This window comes from Malus sylvestris, chromosome 10 (assembly GCF_916048215.2).
Source record: "Malus sylvestris chromosome 10, drMalSylv7.2, whole genome shotgun sequence".
NCBI lineage: Eukaryota > Viridiplantae > Streptophyta > Magnoliopsida > Rosales > Rosaceae > Malus > Malus sylvestris.
In genome coordinates, this window is record NC_062269.1 from 39,284,707 (window position 1) to 39,303,200 (window position 18,494).

The 18,494-nt window shown below is 37.7% G+C and overlaps 2 protein-coding genes across 2 annotated transcripts; one reads left to right on the forward strand and one right to left on the reverse strand.

Annotated features, from left to right (window-relative positions):
- Window positions 1-7,110: 7,110 nt before the first annotated feature.
- On the forward strand, window positions 7,111-8,366 carry LOC126587181 (non-classical arabinogalactan protein 30-like). The gene is made up of 2 exons (XM_050252199.1): window positions 7,111-7,756; window positions 7,875-8,366. Exons 1-2 carry the CDS (start codon window positions 7,186-7,188, stop codon window positions 8,171-8,173), a joined length of 870 nt encoding a protein of 289 aa, XP_050108156.1. The 5' UTR covers window positions 7,111-7,185; the 3' UTR covers window positions 8,174-8,366.
- A 6,025-nt stretch (window positions 8,367-14,391) lies between these two features.
- Window positions 14,392-17,331, reverse strand: LOC126587182 (eukaryotic translation initiation factor 3 subunit D-like). Its single transcript, XM_050252201.1, has 2 exons — window positions 15,527-17,331; window positions 14,392-14,870 (listed from the first exon to the last, which is right to left on the reverse strand). The coding sequence occupies exon 1, from the start codon at window positions 17,219-17,221 to the stop codon at window positions 15,530-15,532; it is 1,692 nt and encodes a 563-aa protein (XP_050108158.1). The 5' UTR covers window positions 17,222-17,331; the 3' UTR covers window positions 14,392-14,870; window positions 15,527-15,529.
- Window positions 17,332-18,494: the final 1,163 nt, after the last annotated feature.

Genomic DNA, 18,494 nt, shown 5'->3' on the forward strand with positions numbered 1-18,494 from the left:
TGGCTTATAAGTCCTGAATCATCATGAGTTTATACCAACACAAGGCTATTAATTTGCTTTCTTTTTTTTTTTTTAAGAAAAAGTTTTGTTTTTATTTTAATGAAATTGTTCATTCTTGATATGGAATTTCATGTAGTTTCTGGTTGTGTAATTTTAATTAATTGGACGGATAAATCTTGGCCAGCAATTACATATTGTTAGCCCCGTAAGTTTAAAAGTTTAATGAATTTACGTGATTTTTTTATTTTTTTGAATGGGTGTAAAGATAAATTTACATATTGAATGGAGTTTGTGAGGATAATTTGGGTAGTAAATTTGGGTTTAAAGAGATATTGATGGTTTCATTAAAAATAATATAGGTGTAGAGAGTAAGTTGAGTGTAAAAAATGTTACATGGGTGCAAATAAAATTTCCCATTTTTTTCCTCTCATATTTGAACAGTCACAAATGCTCTTTATTGGTCTCTCAATAGGCAAGCAAAACAGAACCACACTTAATCTAGCACTAGCAATGAGGAAAAAGAGGTTTTTTGCTTAATAGTCGCCTTTCTCTTGTCTAGATTAGAAGTTGGAAATAAAGATTAAGCCACATTAGCATTTTGTGTACTAAGAGGAAAGGGATAGAGGAAGGGAGGGAAGAGAAAGGAAATTTGAAGGGGAAAGAATCGTAATTCACAAGCACCCTTATCTTGTTGTCAAGTGCAAGCTTGTCATGCATGGCACGATTTTTTTTTAGGCCCCGTTATGTGGTGTGACAGAGTTTTTAGAGGAAGGAAAACTTACCATGAGATTCACGATTGCAATTGTCAATGTAAATTTACGTTGTCTTTTATTTTGACGAAAATGCACCTACAAAACAATCAACATATTTGATCAAAGATCTAAGTCTCACATGCTCAAGAGAGGGTTAGCCCAATGGATTTCCGATGCTTAAGTTAGTTTCTCTAAAAGGAGTAAGTGTTAGGGCTTTTTAGGGTAGTAAAAGTTTACCGAAATTTGGTAGAGATTGATGTATTTATAGGGGAGTGGTCGGCCTTGGTGTTAGGGTTTTATCTACACATGGCAGCATCCTATTGGCCAAGGTTTATGGAGAGAGTATTCTCAAAATATTAAATATTAAATAACATCTTGAGATAATGGTGTAAATATCCTAAATTGATTTAAATAGGGATTACTTGAATGAAGTCAATCTTCAATTGGGAATGTATTAAAGATGAGATTTGGGTAATTAATATTTATCTTTAATGTTTTGACTTTTCCTTCCCATGGCCTGTGAGCTGTGGTTAATCGTATTCAGTTGCATGGACCTTCAGGGGTGTTGAGCTGCACGTGAGAGTATATGAGGAGTCTGCCCATTTAATGAGGGCAATCTTATCTTTCTTGAGCAAAAGTTCACATCTCACCTCTAAAATTTTTTAGATCATTTTGGGCTCCACAGTAGTATCTCCAATTAATCTCACACTTATTGATTTGTGATGTTGCATGAATAACATCGTTGGTTAATCGCACACTCATTGACTTAGGTATAAAAGTGATGGCATCCCAAGTGCCACGAAAATTTTCCCTTTTTAAAGGAGAAAAACTTACAAAAAAACGTACATAAAATGGATATGTCCACGTGACAATGTCTTAAACTTAACACACGTTGTCACGTATTTTAACTTTATCACATAAAATCGTAGTAATTGAGAAACTACTACCACTTTTACATCCTCGTTTCATGTAAGTCTCTCTTTTTAAGAGCGAACATGGATGAAGATTTCGATCCTTGTCCTGAATAGGCCTATTAGACATGTCCATTTATGAGTGAAAATTGTAGATGCAATCGTTGTGCGCGTTTAGGAAATGAATTAGTTGTGAAGACGGCATTTGTTTTTTGTAATCACAACATTTCTGCATATAGCACAACGTGGGGGAGCTTGATTTGAATGTCATTACACTAAAGCCACATATTTCATTGGGACAGAAGCTGAAAATCCAGGGCGTAATGCACATGCATGGAAAGGGCACTCTTTAAACTTGCTTTCCTTGCTCAATTTACATGAACTGGTGTTTGGGCCAATTTTTGCAGGTTTGGTGGTTCGGGTGCATAGGTGACTTCGACTTAGGCACATAACGGATGGCCCTTGATGTGTTGGGTTTTGGGCTTCATATAATTTGTTTGAGAAGCTTTGGTGTACCAAGGGCTTAACAGTTTCTGGTTTTTTAATTTAACCTCTTGCGCACGAGAGACTTGCATGTTGCTTCCGCACCGGTAGAAGCTCGTGTTCAAGAATGTCTGCGGATCGGGTTGAATAGGATAACTCTAATGTTTAGTGGATCTTAAATCTGTATCCAAATTTGGGGAGATTTTGAACCTAAGCTCACCAAACACGTAGTAAGCATTTGAGTACCGTAAAACTTATTAGCAATATGGGGAGCAGTCCACTTACTTATAAACACATGCACGGTCTCTTCTCTTATCAATGTAGGATTCATTCTCAACATACCCTTTCATGTGTGGTGAATTTCAAGCCTAATATGCGGAGAACGGAACTCAGGTGATGTGGAGCACTTGTGGTCGTTGGACTTTACATATAGGACAACCTACTTTGATATAATAAAGAAGGTTGAGGTTCCATTATAAAACCACTTGGCAAAGGGGAGTAGCCCAACTACTTATTAGACATATGCAAAGTAATGTAGAATTCATTCTCAACATATATCACAACTCGCACAATTGTGCTAGCAGCATTGAAAAATATCAACAAAATTTGTTGATTATGTCCCCTGATGCTTCTACTAATATTATTATTGTTTATCTGTAAGTGAAATATTATAGATTCAATTTCGACTTTCATAAATTGATCCCAAAATTATTATTGGCTCATTGAGTGATTTAGCATTAACCCCACACCCCAATATATATAAAATAATGGTTCAATCAAAACAAAATAATTTTTTTGGGTATCACCAACCGCTCTTAAAGTCTATAAGTCAAAACTATTTGAGAGAAATATCAGTGTGAAATAGAATATGAGCAAGAGCAACGCAGTCACGAAATTAGGTTAGGATCCAAAGGACAAGCTTGGAATAATCAAGATCTGCAGCGTTGGATTGCGGGGCAAACAATTCAGAAACTTAGCAGAATTTTTAGAATCAATAGCTCTGTCTGTGTGAATCTATAAACCATTCATTACACTTTAAACAAACGCATTGACTTCAGTAACTATATATCGGACATGTCGGTTGATAATATCCAAACAAAAAATGCAGATGGGTGTAGTAGGATTTAGGGCATTTACAATGACTCAGAAGAAAATTGAGGTTCTACCACATATCTCTACTAATTAATGAAACTTTCTTTATCAATCAAAATTTTACTGTTTTTATTGAAGTATCATCTAAATGTGATATTAAAATACCTCTAATATTAAAAATAAAATTTTAAAAAACCAAAAAACCATAAACAAAAAAAAAACCTCCCACTCCCCCCCCACCTTCGATCTCCCTCTCTCCTCTCATTTTCTAAAAAACGTGTTCATACACACAAAGTGTGTAGACAAATGCTAGTTGCTTATTAGAAGAACAATCGTTTACATATTCTCGCATATTTCTATATGTGATGTACTCAAGACAAATACATGAACTGCATATATCGTGTGATATGAAGCATATGTGCTTGTTTTCACAAGTGAGCCAACTATGTTCTAATATTATAAAGAAAGTTAAAGTTCTATTAACTAATTGGTAATATAAAAAGCAGCCCTACTTCTTTACAACAACATGAGAAATGCTAGGGAAACTCCCGTTCTCCCGCTATCTCATGTTTTTTACACAATGTTTTATAATGTTAATACATAAATTGTGCAAAAACATGATCCACTTTTGAGAGAGTTTCCTTAGCATTTATAATCATATAAGGTTTTTAGCTTCCCATTGTAGGGCAACATTTCCTATCTTCACAAATTGAACATTTACGACAACTTTTACAATGTATCCATCGTGCCACAACAAAGCCAGAATAGAGTTAACCACAACTAAAAGTATAAAAGAACTTTCACAATATACGGGATCGTCATCCATATGAATCGAATTGTTTGTTTAAATTAAGAAAGGAAGCAAGTTTGAAAATGCCACATTGGACTCGACTAAAACTATTGGGTTATGACCTATAAAGTCAGTGCATGATGCCCAAAAACTCGAGAAAAATTATGGGACACGATAATAAACCATTAATTAATATTTATGATCGAGTAAATTATAAGTCTGCCACTTTGATGTTCACTTGCTTTATATGCCATATTTAATTTGTACCGAAAAATCCGGTCAAATCTGAAATAGAGGGATCCAAGGTCGGCCATTATACAGTCTAACCAGTGGCCACCACAATCAAGAAGAACGGCATGGCGTTTTGTTAGATGTCGCCCCAAACACAACCTCCCACAACGAGTTTGCTATTGAGATTGAGAATGTGAGCATTCTCACAATGGGGCAGTGATTCCTTCTGGTACCGTTTGGTACGTGGGACGGGATGAAACGGATTAGGACGAGACGTTCTATCCCACGTTTGGTGCTCCTAAAACGGATAGAACACGCTGTTCTACGAGACGAATTTTGAGTGAATTTTCGTTCCGCCTCACCCCTTGGAACGACTTGTTCCACATCCATGGAACACAAAATTATAACCTCTTCGTCTTCTTCTTCTTTCTCCTTGTTTCCATCCGATGGCATCTTTGCTCCATCTCCGTTCTGTCTCGTTCTGTCCCGTCCCGTCTGCATACTAAACGATACATCTAGCCTTGCTCTTTTTCGTATTCACACGAATCGACTTGTTTGATTAATTTGATATCATTCGTGTCAACGTGACAATGTCTAATTAACTTGTCCCACATTTTTTACCACCTAAAATCTACATTTTTTACCCCTCGGCATGCAAATTATACACGAGAGGGAATTAGACATTGTAGAGATATAATGGATCAATTTTTAACATTTGGTATTGTTTTTACATATCTTCATTGTAAGATCATTATGTTATCGTTGTATCGTTGATATATGATCAATATATCGTCATTACTAAAAATAATTAAATCTACAATTAAATTTCAAAAACTAATCATTCTAGTTAAATATCTTTGAGACCTAAAAACAAAAATCTCAAACTTTTTTCTCTTTCCCAAAACTTTTTCCCTCGGTAGAAGCCAACTGACATCTTGTAACGTACAATATTCCCTCATAGATCAAGGCTTTAGTCATTCATTGCCGCCACTTTTTGCTTTGGCCCATCCTAGTCTCAGTCTACTCATTTCTTCTTTACGGAATCGTTTTAATTAAGTTGAATAAGTAGTACTAAAAATATTAAATTTGTAAATTAAATGATGTATCATTAATAAGAATAAGTATGTTTATTAACGTTTAAATAATAAATCAATCATTAACTTTTATGTCTTTTAGTTTTCAAAACTTTTTTTCCAAATTTAGTCTCTCCAACATTACTATAAGTTCAATATATTCTTCTATTTTAAGTATTTAAACCAAGATTATCCATGCAGCATCGCTAATTAACTCGAAAACCAAGACCTAAAGTGCCATTTAATTACCAAGATAATACAGGGTTTGGTTCAACCCTCCAAGGCCTTGGAAACTTCTACATTTGTCTTGCTGCATGCAAAAGTATTCCAAATATATTGGCCACTCGTTGCTGGGCACGTGACCCTCTGTGCAGCTTGTCCACAATTTCTCCTACATTTGAATATGGGTTGTGTTGAATATCTAGAACATCCTATTTTTACTTCTCACACATCTTTTGCTAATTTCTATCATTTGATCATCTTCAATTCATCCGATCCGAAAACCCAAAAGGTATGAGAGAAGTAAAAAATTATGTGTGGATATCACACCCCTTGAATATTATAGTAATTAGAATGCATTTAAATTCAAACCCACTTATTTAAATCTAAATAAAAACTTATATTTTGGCCAATAAAAACCCTAGTTGGCCTTGCCTGTTAAACATGAGATATCGTTAAACATGAAGTGCATGTTAACGTAATGTTTCCAATTAACTAGTCTTGGGAAAAGGCCTACCAATTACATGTGGTACATTTACACAGAAACGTGAGTTTGGATAGTAATTTAAATAGAAGCATTTAAAAACACTGTATATACACATCAAACAACAATTTTAACTCCAAAACTAAAGAATCTTCGACCTAAGGCCAATTTCAACCCATGGTCTAAAGCCTATTTTTTTTCCTTTTATTCTCTTCCCAATTCATTCCAACCCAAGTTCCAATTTGGACTTAAAACCTAAACCAGAAACAGCCCAGGATTTAGCCCCAAAAATGGTGTGGACCCCACCAGTAAGAATGAAAAAATTGATGTGAAGCACAAATGCCCAAACCCACTCTCCGGACGCGCCCAACGCGCTAGGCCCAAAACCAGCGAGATCCCACCCACGTGGGCATGTCCCCCGCATGTCAGTTTTCAAAGATAGCCTAACGGCTAGTTTTTGAGATCCAACGGCCATATTTAGATGGGCCAATGATTGATCCAACAGTCCATGTTCAATTTTTTATATTTTTAAATTTATATATTTATTGAATCCAACTGCTGAAATAGAATATACTCAAGCGGCTAAATAATTAAAAAAAAATATTTAACTCAAAATTCATCAAAATTTAGTGATTTTTCAATAATTTATCGAAATCTAAATATTTTTAAGTTAAAATGTTCATAAAATTAAATTAGGATAGTGTATATAATTTAAAAAAAAATTTACTTAAAAGAAAAAATTAACCTAAATTTATTCTTTAATAATTTTGGGCTAAAAAAATCAGACCAGAATGATGGAGCAGAAAAGTTGTTTCTAGGTTAAAACTTAAATTTTATGAACTAAAAATTTTAAGTTTTAGGCTAAATGTTGAAGATGGTCTAAGAAGTTAAATATTTTCGTCCACAAATAACATTTTTATTCTTTTTCTTGATGTTTTCCAGTTTTCACATTTCTAAGGTCCATCATATCTCTTTGAAATACCAGCCCAGCCCAATCCTAGCTTGAAATAAATTTACCAAGAAATTCCGCAGGGAATCCTGGCTTAAATTCCTATAAATCTCACTCTCTTGAGCTCCTCACTCCATATCTCTAGTCTCTCTCTCTCTCTCTCTCTCTAGAAAAAAAAAAGACTAGAGAAAGAAACAAAACATGGGTTCTCCTGCAGTGTTTGTGCAGCTCTCAGTCCTCCTACTGAGCTGCTTCGCTGTCTTCGGTGATGTAATTACCACTTTACCCGCCATTCCTCCACACCACAGCATTCACTATTCTCATCCAGTAGCTTCCCCAACCCACCCACCGGCACACCCGCCTACACACGGCCACCACCACCACCACCCACACCCACACCCACACCCTCCCACTCACTCTCCGGTCCACCCACCAGCTCACTCTCCCGTCCACCCACCAGCCCACTCTCCGGTTCACCCACCAGCCCACTCTCCGATTCACCCACCAAACCCCCACCACCACCACCACGGCCACCCACCGGCCCACGCTCCCACTCACGTCCCGGTTCAGCCTCCGAGCCACCCTCCAACCCACCATGCACCACCTCCTCACCCTCCGGCTCACAGCCCGGTACACCCACCGGTTCACCCACCTATGTACCCACCTAAGAAACCTTTCCCAAGGAGCTTTGTAGCGGTTCAAGGCGTCGTTTACTGCAAGTCTTGCAACTACTCCGGCGTCGACACCCTTAACGGCGCCAAGCCAGTTCTTGGTAAGTCCATAAATGTGGCTATTTTATAACTATTATTACAGACGTCACATGGTTTGAGTTTACCCATTTTTCTAACAATTTGTTTGAATTAATTTTTTTCTTTTGTTTTCCTGGGCAGGTGCTACGGTAAAGCTCCAGTGTAACAACACAAAGTACCCATTGGTTGTGAAAAAAACCACGGATAAGAATGGCTACTTTTTTATCACGGCACCAAAGACCGTCACCACCTTTGGAGCTCACAAGTGCAAGGTGTCGCTCGTCTCAGCACCCTCCACCGCCTGCTCCAAGCCGTCCGATCTGCATGGTGGACTAAGCGGTGCACTCCTGAGGCCTGTGAAGCCATTTGTCTCCCAGAAGCTCCCATTCCTTCTCTACAATGTCGGTCCATTTGCCTTTGAGCCAAAATGTCCTCGTTAATTTAATTAAAAGTTCAGTAAAGCTTGTCTTAATTAATGGGCTTTGTACTTAAATAGTAAACCTAGATTAATGTGCTATTGTTAGGGTTTCCCCTCGCATGGTTTGAATGAGTGCCTGTTTGGAAATAAGGCTTTGTTATTTGGGTTACAATAATGAATGGTAATTGATCTGGATTTTAGTTTCGTCCATATAATCTTGAATTAATTATATGTTTAAGTGATTTTAGTAAGACGATATTTTAATGTGAACTTGAATTTAAATACAAAAAGAAGAAAACATCGTGAGGATTTTGGAATTGGATCTTCTCTGAGGCAACAACCCCTAGGGTTTGAATGAGTGCCTGTTTGGAAATAAGGCTTTGTTATTTGGGTTACAATAATGAATGGTAATTGATCTGGATTTTGGTTTCGTCCGTATAATCTTGAATTAATTATATGTTAAGTGTTTTTAGTAAGACGATATTTTAATTTGAACTTGAATTTAAATACAAAAAGAAGAAAACATCGTGAGGATTTTGGAATTGGATCTTTTCTGAGGCAACCCTTAGGGATCCTCTGATCAGTATTAGTGAACCGTTATCCAACAGTTACAAACAAGAGGTTATTTAAAAATTATAATAATTGTAACTTTGTAAGTTCTATAAAAATTATAATAATTGTAGCTGTTGGATAAAAATTTAAAAGGTCTATTAACTCCGTTTTTAACCTAAGATGCATATACTGACATACTGTGTTAGTTTAACTTGTAGTGAAAAGTGATGTATCTTCAACGGTAAGATACAGTATAGCTTGTCCTATGGCAGACATGATCGTAGCTTTCGTTTCGGATAAATAAATAAATAAATAAAATAAAGAAAGAGAGCAATAAAGTTGAGCCTCGGCATGCATGCATGCAGTGTCTGGTGCACTGAGCTTGAGCCATTGGATTCTTTGAAAGGTCCGTAAAATCACGTCGAAGAACCCGAAAAAGGAGCTGCAGTGGGGGCCGTTTTGGTCTTTGAAAAATTGGCATTTTTTACCAAACAGAGGTGTTTCAAATTTTGGGTATGTGAAACGTTAAAAGTTACATCATATCATGGGTATAGTGGGGCCTGATCAAGAAAAATTGTGTGGAGTAGAAGACTTAAGAAAATGTTACGTGGTTGGTTAACTTGGTTTCATTCATTTTATTTATTATAGCTGATAAGTTTAAATTTTGAGATTATGTAGTCATAAAACATAATAGATAATCTGATTGGAGATAAAAGAATTTAAACTTCTCCCTATATTTTGTCTAAAGCATTCATTTAGGGAGCCAATTAGATGCTCTTATTTCCTGGATTATACAGAGAAGTTGGCGGATGTGTGGATTTAATTTGATGAGGGTCAATTTTTTTTACAAGATAACTGCAGTTTCTATGGTCGTCTATTGGCTGTGAACTATGTGCATGCACAATCAAGTAAGGGTTCGTGATGGGTCATGCATGCCTAGGGCAAAATCTTGTGTCAAACGCGTAATAGAGTGTTTGTAAGTTGACGTTTCTCTATCCGCATTCAAGTGCATGTTAAATTTGAGGAGACTCCCACGCATATATATGTCAGTTGTAACAATAGACATAGGGTTAACATTATGAAGGTTGATAGAGAACAATTAATTATTCTTGGATAATACATAGCATTAAGTGATACTGTTTGGATCCAAAATTACACTATCAGCCTGAGTAATCGAGGCCGTTGGATAAACAAAATTTTAAACCTTTGCATGACAAAATTATTGAAATGATTTTCAATTATTATTGAGAAATAATGTTGTGATTTTAATCATGATATTATCTTTTAGTAATATATTAAATTATTCAAACCTAATATTTGTCTAAATCTCTATTGATTTGACCATTTGAGATATTGGGATACACACGTCAGTTGCATATTCGAATGGAGTTGCATGCAGAACCAAGTGGAATAATGGGATAAAGGAAGTCATGGTCTTGGATAATGATGACACAAGGAACCTAAGTAGGCTAGGCCTTTTTTCTATGGTATTTTGATGATTAGAAAAAGCATGGCTACTGATGGGTTTTTGATGAAGAGAAGTCTAGGTGTGCTAGAAATATGATGTGATAAGTCTAGATGGACTTTTATTAGGTTTGAAAAGTCTTGGAACAAATCCCATGGCTCAGTTTGAGGGATATACCTTGGTTTCTGATGTGGATCAATTTCAATTCCACGAATTAGAGTTGCAGTGGAACTCTGCAAAATTATATGCCCATGCCAAGCAAAAGATACATCCCTATAAATACAAATATAGAGGCGTTGTGCAACGGAAGAAGACCTCCAATTCAACACACAAACTACCATGCACAAACCTTTTCCTTTTTCGCCAACACATCTTCAGTTTGGATAAACAGCACTGTGAAGGCAACCGGCGAACATCTTCAGTTTGGATAAATAACATTGTTGCAGTAGAATCAGCCGACCGTGAAGCACCTTCAGTTTAGATAAACAGCACTGTGACATGGCTGACTGGTTATCTATCCAAGTCTCGGTCGAGAAGGGTTTTCGAATCCTTATTGGCAGAGGTCATCTCATTAACCTTTTTGACGAAGTGAGGTGTTACAAGTTACTACATTCGACACATTGAAAGCCGAATTTGATATTGAACTTCACAGAACTAGCAGCCTTGTCTTCAGGCTCTAGAACCCGAAGGTCGAGACGTGTTCCTTCCTCGACCGCAATCGCAAAATTCAGAAGTCAGCAGCAAACCCAACGCAACATCAACAAATTTTACTCACTGGAGGAGCTTGGCCCTCAAGTTGGCACGCCCTGCACATAACCAAATGACGTAGTTAGCTTATTAATTATTTGGCCTGCGCGCTACATAGGCTTGATAGTTTTTGGGGTCAACAAATACAAATAATAAATGGTTGAGATTGAAAATAAAATATTTAATAGTTGTGTAAATCAAATTTAACGGGTAAGACACTAGTAACACTAAGTGCTACGTACTATTAAAGCTACACTATTTTTGTTTTTTTAAGATGACAGTTAGTGATTTTGCCACAACTGTTCGTTCTTCTTTAAAGGCAAAAAAGATTCGTAGAGGCATTTCCACGTCCTCGGCTTTCTTCGTAATCGTATAATTCACCAACACTAGGGATCTTCTCTGGATCCCTTCCTCCTAATCCACCAAGTCCGGGGATCCGGACTATTAAAAGACTGTTAAAATTTGATCAAACGGCTAAAGTTATTATAACTTTTAAAATGGATACTTGTTTGTAACTTTTGAATCAAATTTCAGCGACCAAAATTCCCGAACTTGGAAGATTAGGAGGAAGGAATCCGGATCCCCGCCAAGCTCCTAACATTTTAATTCCAAAAGGCATGCGTGATGATTGGGTACGTTATCTATGGCCTTGTATTCATGTTGTTCAACATAAATACTCGATAACTGCATCCACATACTACTTATAGTGATGATTTGGTTCCTTTTTCTGGTAAAAGTAGTCTCTCACAACCACGCTTTTTCTACATTTCCCCGATTGCATTAAACCGACATCAAAATCTAAAACGGTGTTTTTTCTTTTCATTAAAAACACCAAAAAAGCAGAGACTCGATTTTCCGCTTTGCTCCTATCATTATATATATGGGTCTCAGTCACTAGTTTCGCCACGTATAGCTCAAACTCCATTATATGTTTACAAGGCACTCGTTGTCGATGGGTCGAGCTCTCGAGAGACTGTTGGGCGGCATATTCTTAAACATATGCAATCAAACGGCCATAACTCTTCATTTTGATTTTTGAAATTTAAAATTAATAAAAGTGGTTCATGAGATTTGAAATCAATAGTGGTTTCTGAGTTTGTCCAACATCAATTATTTTGATCATTTCGTGAAATTTTATGTTAAATAAGAATCAAAATGACAAAAATACCCTCAATTTAATAAACAAAGGTCCAAAATGATTTGACAAAATTGAGGATATTTTATCATTTTATCCTTACTTAATGGAGATTTTTCACAAGTGGACTAAAATAAGTGATGGTGAACAAACTTAAGGACCACTTCTATAAATTTCCAACCTCAGGGATCAAAGTGAAGATTTATGTTAATATCAATGACCATTTTAGGTAAAAAAAACCTATATTTTATAATGTAATTACAAAATATGGTACATCTCCTATTATAATATAAAGACAGATACTTCGAAAACTATATTATCATTCGATTTATATTTGAAACTTGGTGTACCACCTTATAATACGTGGACAAAATGTGTTAACAACTTTTGCATTTTGATCTTCTCATTTTATCAAATGCTATTTTTATTTTTTAAACATAAAAACGAGACATTTTAATATTTTTGACTTGAGATTGAAGATGAAAAGCAAGAAGTCTAATTTAAAAAGCATTAAATGTATTTTTTTGATAAAAAAATAACACGTTCCATTTGATAAAAGAAAAAAAGATCCAAATACAGAAACTAGTGTTAATGTTGCTCACATTTCTTCCTATGACACTGAATATTTTCATAAGCTCAATTATGTAAAAGAGGATCTGGTGTTAAACTCTTAGTAATGGGGCAACAATTTCACTCTCATTTTTTCTTTCTGCCTTCCTCGTTTTATTCTCGCTTATTGATTTTATTTGATTTATTCAATCATACTGCTACAAAGAAGTGCATCAAAAATTAAAAATGCAAAAATCATTTCACTAAGTAATAAGTCCCACACAGCCACACAAGTAATTATATATCGAAGTTTTAACAGAATGAACAAATAATAGGATGAATGCTCACATGGTACATGGGAGAGTTGCAGAATATAAATATATAGGATGAATGAACGCAGCAGCTCGAGAGATTTTTCAGTGTGATCGGTATACGGGATGGTACACCACGTGTCACTATACAAGTAGTGAGATATGTGTGCCAAAAAGTTAATAACTTAAAAAATAAAATTTTCCACTACTTATATTAAAACACATGTGGTACCACTTTACTTCTATCCGAACTAAAAATTTCTCCAGCTCAGCATAAAACATTAATAATTGATCTCTTCTTATTTCAATATATTTTGGTGGAAATTTGGAAATGTAAATTCCAAAATGGCAGTCGCAGTCGCGGACCAATGATGGCTTCCAGACAGACCTTTGCCGTTTGCCAAAAGCCAAAGTTTAAAGATAAAATTAAAATAATATATAATGATAAACGCAATCTGATCCTGACCTCCAATTATCAAACATTTTTCATAATTAAAGTGCAATGAGATTATTTTTCGAGTGCCTAAGTGCCAAGTATGTTTGAATCTGGACCCTCTCGGTGAGAGGATTTCGGAGATTCGTGAATTGTGTCTGTTTATTGTACATCGTACGACAGAAATCGTTTTAATTTTTTTATTTAAAATTGAATATTGATAATACCTGACGAAAATTGATCGTACGATGTACGATGAACGGACATTATTCACGAAACCTCAAATCCTCACAAAGAGAATCCTAAAAAGATCCTGTAGAAGTATTTTTACCTTCCTATCTCGTAACTTAAATAAAATGAATTTATCGTTATTGTAAAATTCTATTTAATATGTAAGACATTATAATGCTGAGAGAGCCGTCATGTTAGGTGAAATGTTTCATGAAAATCCGTTTCCTACATAGCTCCCATTGATTCAGCAGCGACGCTAGTGGTCTTGTTTATAAATACATTATTATTAGTACTAATGCATGCCAATTATTTTGTGTTTTTCTCGATGGACATGCATAGATGGAAGATTTTATCATAAAAAATCTCGGTGCGACTATTACATGTTATATTTTGTCTATCTTTCCGACGCATAGTTCTTGCATTCTTTCAATAAAAACATGTGTTAAGATTCAAATTAATCTGGAGTCGATTTGCTATTCTTTCCCAGCTATGTAACCAACGAGAAATGGTGAAAAAATGATTTGTTTGGGTTCGAATCCTTCCAATGTAACCGACATACCCGTAGCCTGTAATCCTACGGTGTAAATACAAGCCATGACCAAACTTTTTCAACCCAATCTGGTCGTCGCATGTTCTTCTTCTTGTCCACTTTTCGATGGCAATGAAGGATGTAGCGCAGAAACTCACTTTATCAACCGTGGCATTGCATTATTCAATCAAAACGCAAAAGTGACAATGAACTCATTCCATGTAAATTGCTATCGTTTGGTTGAGCCAACGAGTTGGAATTATTGAGAAACAAGAGCTACTCTAAAGCTGGTAAAAACGAGCAATCTACTGACATCACAATCAAAACGCAAACGTATTTACAGGAAACAAAACATGTTAAGTTCCGAATACCGTGGCCAAGAAACCAAACAAGACAGTCAAGTAGATATGCCACTTCGTCTGGTTTATTAGGCATGGTGATATCGAAAAAATGAGGGAGGTAAACGACTTCAATACAAAATAGCAAGACAAAACTGAAGTGCTATAAAATAGCATAACATATCACAAAACTCATGGTTAAAAAAAGAGAAACAAAACCATTCCCATGATCTGATAGTTTCCTCTAACCGGTTTAAAAAATGGCGCAGCTACAACATATGCTCGTAAGAACTTTATGCCAATGATGCAATAAAAGTTAGCTTAACTTCAAATCCGAGCCTTTGATAGCCTTGTAATCTCTCGCATTGCAACTATTAGCGACGTAGCCAGGTCTCCCCGTTGTTAGCAATTGTGAAAATCGATTTCAATCTGCAGTCACCAATCAATGAGGAATAAATCAATAACACAAGGGTAAGAGATATCCGACGGTATTATGACCAAAAGTCAGACCGCATCATACAGCAGGCAATACATGTGAAATATCAATTAGTGACCTCAAGAAGTAAACACATTCACCACAGAACCCACGAGTTCGATTCAAGATCAGTAACGAGAAGAGTTCAGAGTGATTCGGGAAATACACGAGTATCCTAACAAAAAGATCAATTCTAACATTGTCCAACTTGAGTCTCTACTACAATAAAAACTCCTCTAACATAACACAAGAATGAGTCGAGACTGAATAAACAAAGTGCGGTTCTCATACATTGATCGATCCCCTCTCTCTCTCAGTTCAATCCAAGAGTCCATGATAGAAAAACAATGGAATCTAAATCTGAAGAAGAAAGGACTAGAGTTACTCGCCAAGATTTTTTCCTGCAAACTTGCACGGTCTAGTCTAGGTTTAAGTTTAATGACTAAAGGAAACCATTACGTTAATCATCAGGTACCTTTAACATATGCTAAAATGTATACATGATTCAATGAGATTATTAAAATGCTTAAGCCCATAATTATTCAAAGTAACAAAAACGATAAGGAACACAAATGAGACACTACAGTAGACAATGCAGATAGAAAATTACCCTTCAAGCGTCAACCGGCTTATCCTCAACATCATTAGCAGCAACATTCGGCTCAGCACCTTGCCCTTCCTCCGTGGGTGGCTGAACTTGCTCATCCTCGGGCAGTGGTTCCTCCACATAATCATTCTCAAAAGCATCTGGAGGCACCTCATAGATTCTAACTTGGGGCTTCGACGGGTCCTTAACAAGCACGTACTTGCCCTCATTTAATTTCATACACAAGTCCACAATCGACTTCACAATCCCCCACATACTGTTTTGGTTGAGATTAATCTGCGAGGCAAACTCCTTGGGCTTGTATCCTACCACAGCCAAAATCACATGGTTAAAGTGATCACGAGGATGAACCCTCGAAACGTAACCCAACTTCATCAAATCGGCACTGGCCAAGAGGGCTTGGGCAGTCCATTTAGCCAACTTGTTGGCATTGTTCTTAAGCTCAGTTGCCAATACAGCACCCCTCTGAGTCTCCAATTTCTGCCTCCAATCGACACCCGAATACTTGGGATCAAACTCATTAAGCGCATTCAGGGTCAAAAACGACCTCTGATTATTCACCTCCATAACACTTTGCACCTCACACCTCGCAACCAGATACATTCCCTCCTCAAGCTTCCACCTTCGGTAACGATAAGCAACGGAAGCAACCTCCTCTCCTTCGTTTGCAAACGGGTTAGGCTCATCGAATGTGACCTTATTCCCATCCCTAACCAAAACCTGCTGTGAAAAGTTCTGATTGATATAAGCAGCCTCGACACTCAACGAATAAGCTGAATTGATATCATCCTTAGCTTCAGGCAATGGCTCCTGAGATGTCTCGTGAACCGAAAGCAAATCCAATTGCGACCCATCACGTTTATCAAAGAACAATTTGTTCCCAACTTTCTGAACAACAATATCCCAAGAGTAAACTGACCGGGGTGCGCACATAAGAGTCGAGAGAATGGTGTCAGTGGCAAAGACTGTGGCTTTATCCTCGTTTGCGAGGCGGCGGATGACGGGGTCGTCAGTGGTGGTGACCTTGAAGAAGTTCCTGTTCTTGAACCGCTCGAGCCGCCTCTCGTTCTTGGGGGTGATTCGATCGACGGAGCGATCGTAGAACTCGAGTCCGCCGCAGAAGAGGAGATCCTCCGGCTCCGGAACCGAAAACGAGAGCTTCGAGAATGTGGAGAAGGGGATCTGTTCGAGCATGTTCCACTCAGGTTGGATATCGACGGAAGATTTGAAAACCGCAGCTTCTCGCCGCGGGGCATTGACGTTGGACCGGTTCATGTTGTACTGGCGGTCACGGCGGGCTCGCTCCTTCTCGGCCTCGCGCTTCTTGGCCTCGACCTCCTCGTCGCGGCGGTGGGGGAGCTGTCGCTGCTGCTGGAACCGCCACTTGGGGCCGAATCTTGGCCGCGGCGGGGGCTTTCCATCGACGAGACGGAACGACGCGTCGTCATCGGCGGAGCCGGGGAACGACTCACCGTTGGAGAAGTCGAAGACGGCGTCGGATGGGTTCTTGGAGCGGGCAGGATTGTTGAAGGTGCGGGTCCAGTCGGCGATCCGGCCGAGCTTCTCGGAGCGGGAGAAGGGGGCGAAGGGGACGTTTTGGGGCAAATTGGAGGTGGTGGTTGGGGTGGTGGGGCTGTCCGGTGGGCCCCACCCGTCGGGGTTGAAGGGGACGCCGCCGACTTCGAAACCTTCGACCATAATTGCTGGATTTGTGAGATTCAGAGGAAGACAGTGGAAGTCGGAAGCTTTACTCCCGGTTGGGTTTGCGCTTAAAACCCTAGTGTACGCACGGTTTTTATGCCATGTGAATTTACCGTTCTGCCACTGGCCGTTATGAATTGTTGGTGATTCTGGGTCTTGAATATCGACTAAGATACGGGGGTTCTCCTAGTCCAATTATATTTTATTGGGCCTCTTAAGTAGGCCTGACATTTTGGACCCAACCCGTTAACCCGATCCGACCCAACCCGTTAATATTTGTATTTGGGTGGATGCTTAACGGGTCGGGTCGCTAACCGGTGAACCCGTTAAATAACGGATCACTTTGGGTCAACCCGTTAGATCCGTTAGGACCCATTAACACTCGTCAGCACCCGTTAGTTGATGATATTTTAGTAATTTTAGTAAAGTCTTAAGAACAAAAAATAAACTTTATGCAAAAATAATAATAATAATAATTGTTAACGGGTGAAACGAGTGACCCGTTAGCTTAACGGGTCGAGTTCGGGTGACCCGTTAGCTTAACGGGTTGGGTTCAGGTAACCCGTTAACTTAACGGGTCGGGTTCAACCCGACCCAAACCCAATAAACCCGACCCGTTTACAGGTCTAATTATATTTTATTGGGCCTCTCAAGGTTTTCGAAAATTAAGGGCACGTTTGGAAGTGGCTAGGGTTTTCTCCCAAAACTAGAAGTACCATTTTTTTCTTTTTTCTTTTTTCTAAACAAACTATATTATTCATTATGGAAAAGGGGTATGTTAAGTCTTACAACGGACTAGTAATAATGTGGTTCAAATTCATCTTTCATGATAATCGAATCTAAGACCTCTCACTTTCAAATGAAGAATCTAAGACCTCTCATTTTCAAATGAAGAGGAATATCATTAAATCGAAGTACTAAGTGGCATCTCGAAGTACTTTTAAAATGATGGAAATCGTTTTTGTTGAAGATATTTTTAGAACCAATCCTTAGTAAAATGCAAGTGAATCCTGATAAAGCACTTCAAATACTTTTGGAAATCAAAAATATTTTATCTAAAACGCTTTTAACCATTTTAAAAATACTTTTAAACGAACTCTAAGTAACTACACAGAGTCTGATGCCAAAAACTAAAATAGTAAAAAAACAGTAGTTGAGAAAACTCTGACCACTATTCTTGCACCCCAAACTTTAAGGATTCATTCCAGGCTCCATCAAGTTTACTCTGAGACGACCGCTCGGAGGACGGGACCATTTGGGAAGTAGATTA

Coding starts and splice junctions, on each gene's coding strand:
- LOC126587181 (XM_050252199.1), top strand. CDS start 7,186: ATGGGTTCTCCTGCAGTGTTTGTGCAGCTCTCAGTCCTCCTACTGAGC. Junction 7,757..7,874: donor CGGCGCCAAGCCAGTTCTTG/GTAAGTCCATAA, acceptor TTTCCTGGGCAG/GTGCTACGGTAAAGCTCCAG.
- LOC126587182 (XM_050252201.1), bottom strand. CDS start 17,221: ATGGTCGAAGGTTTCGAAGTCGGCGGCGTCCCCTTCAACCCCGACGGG.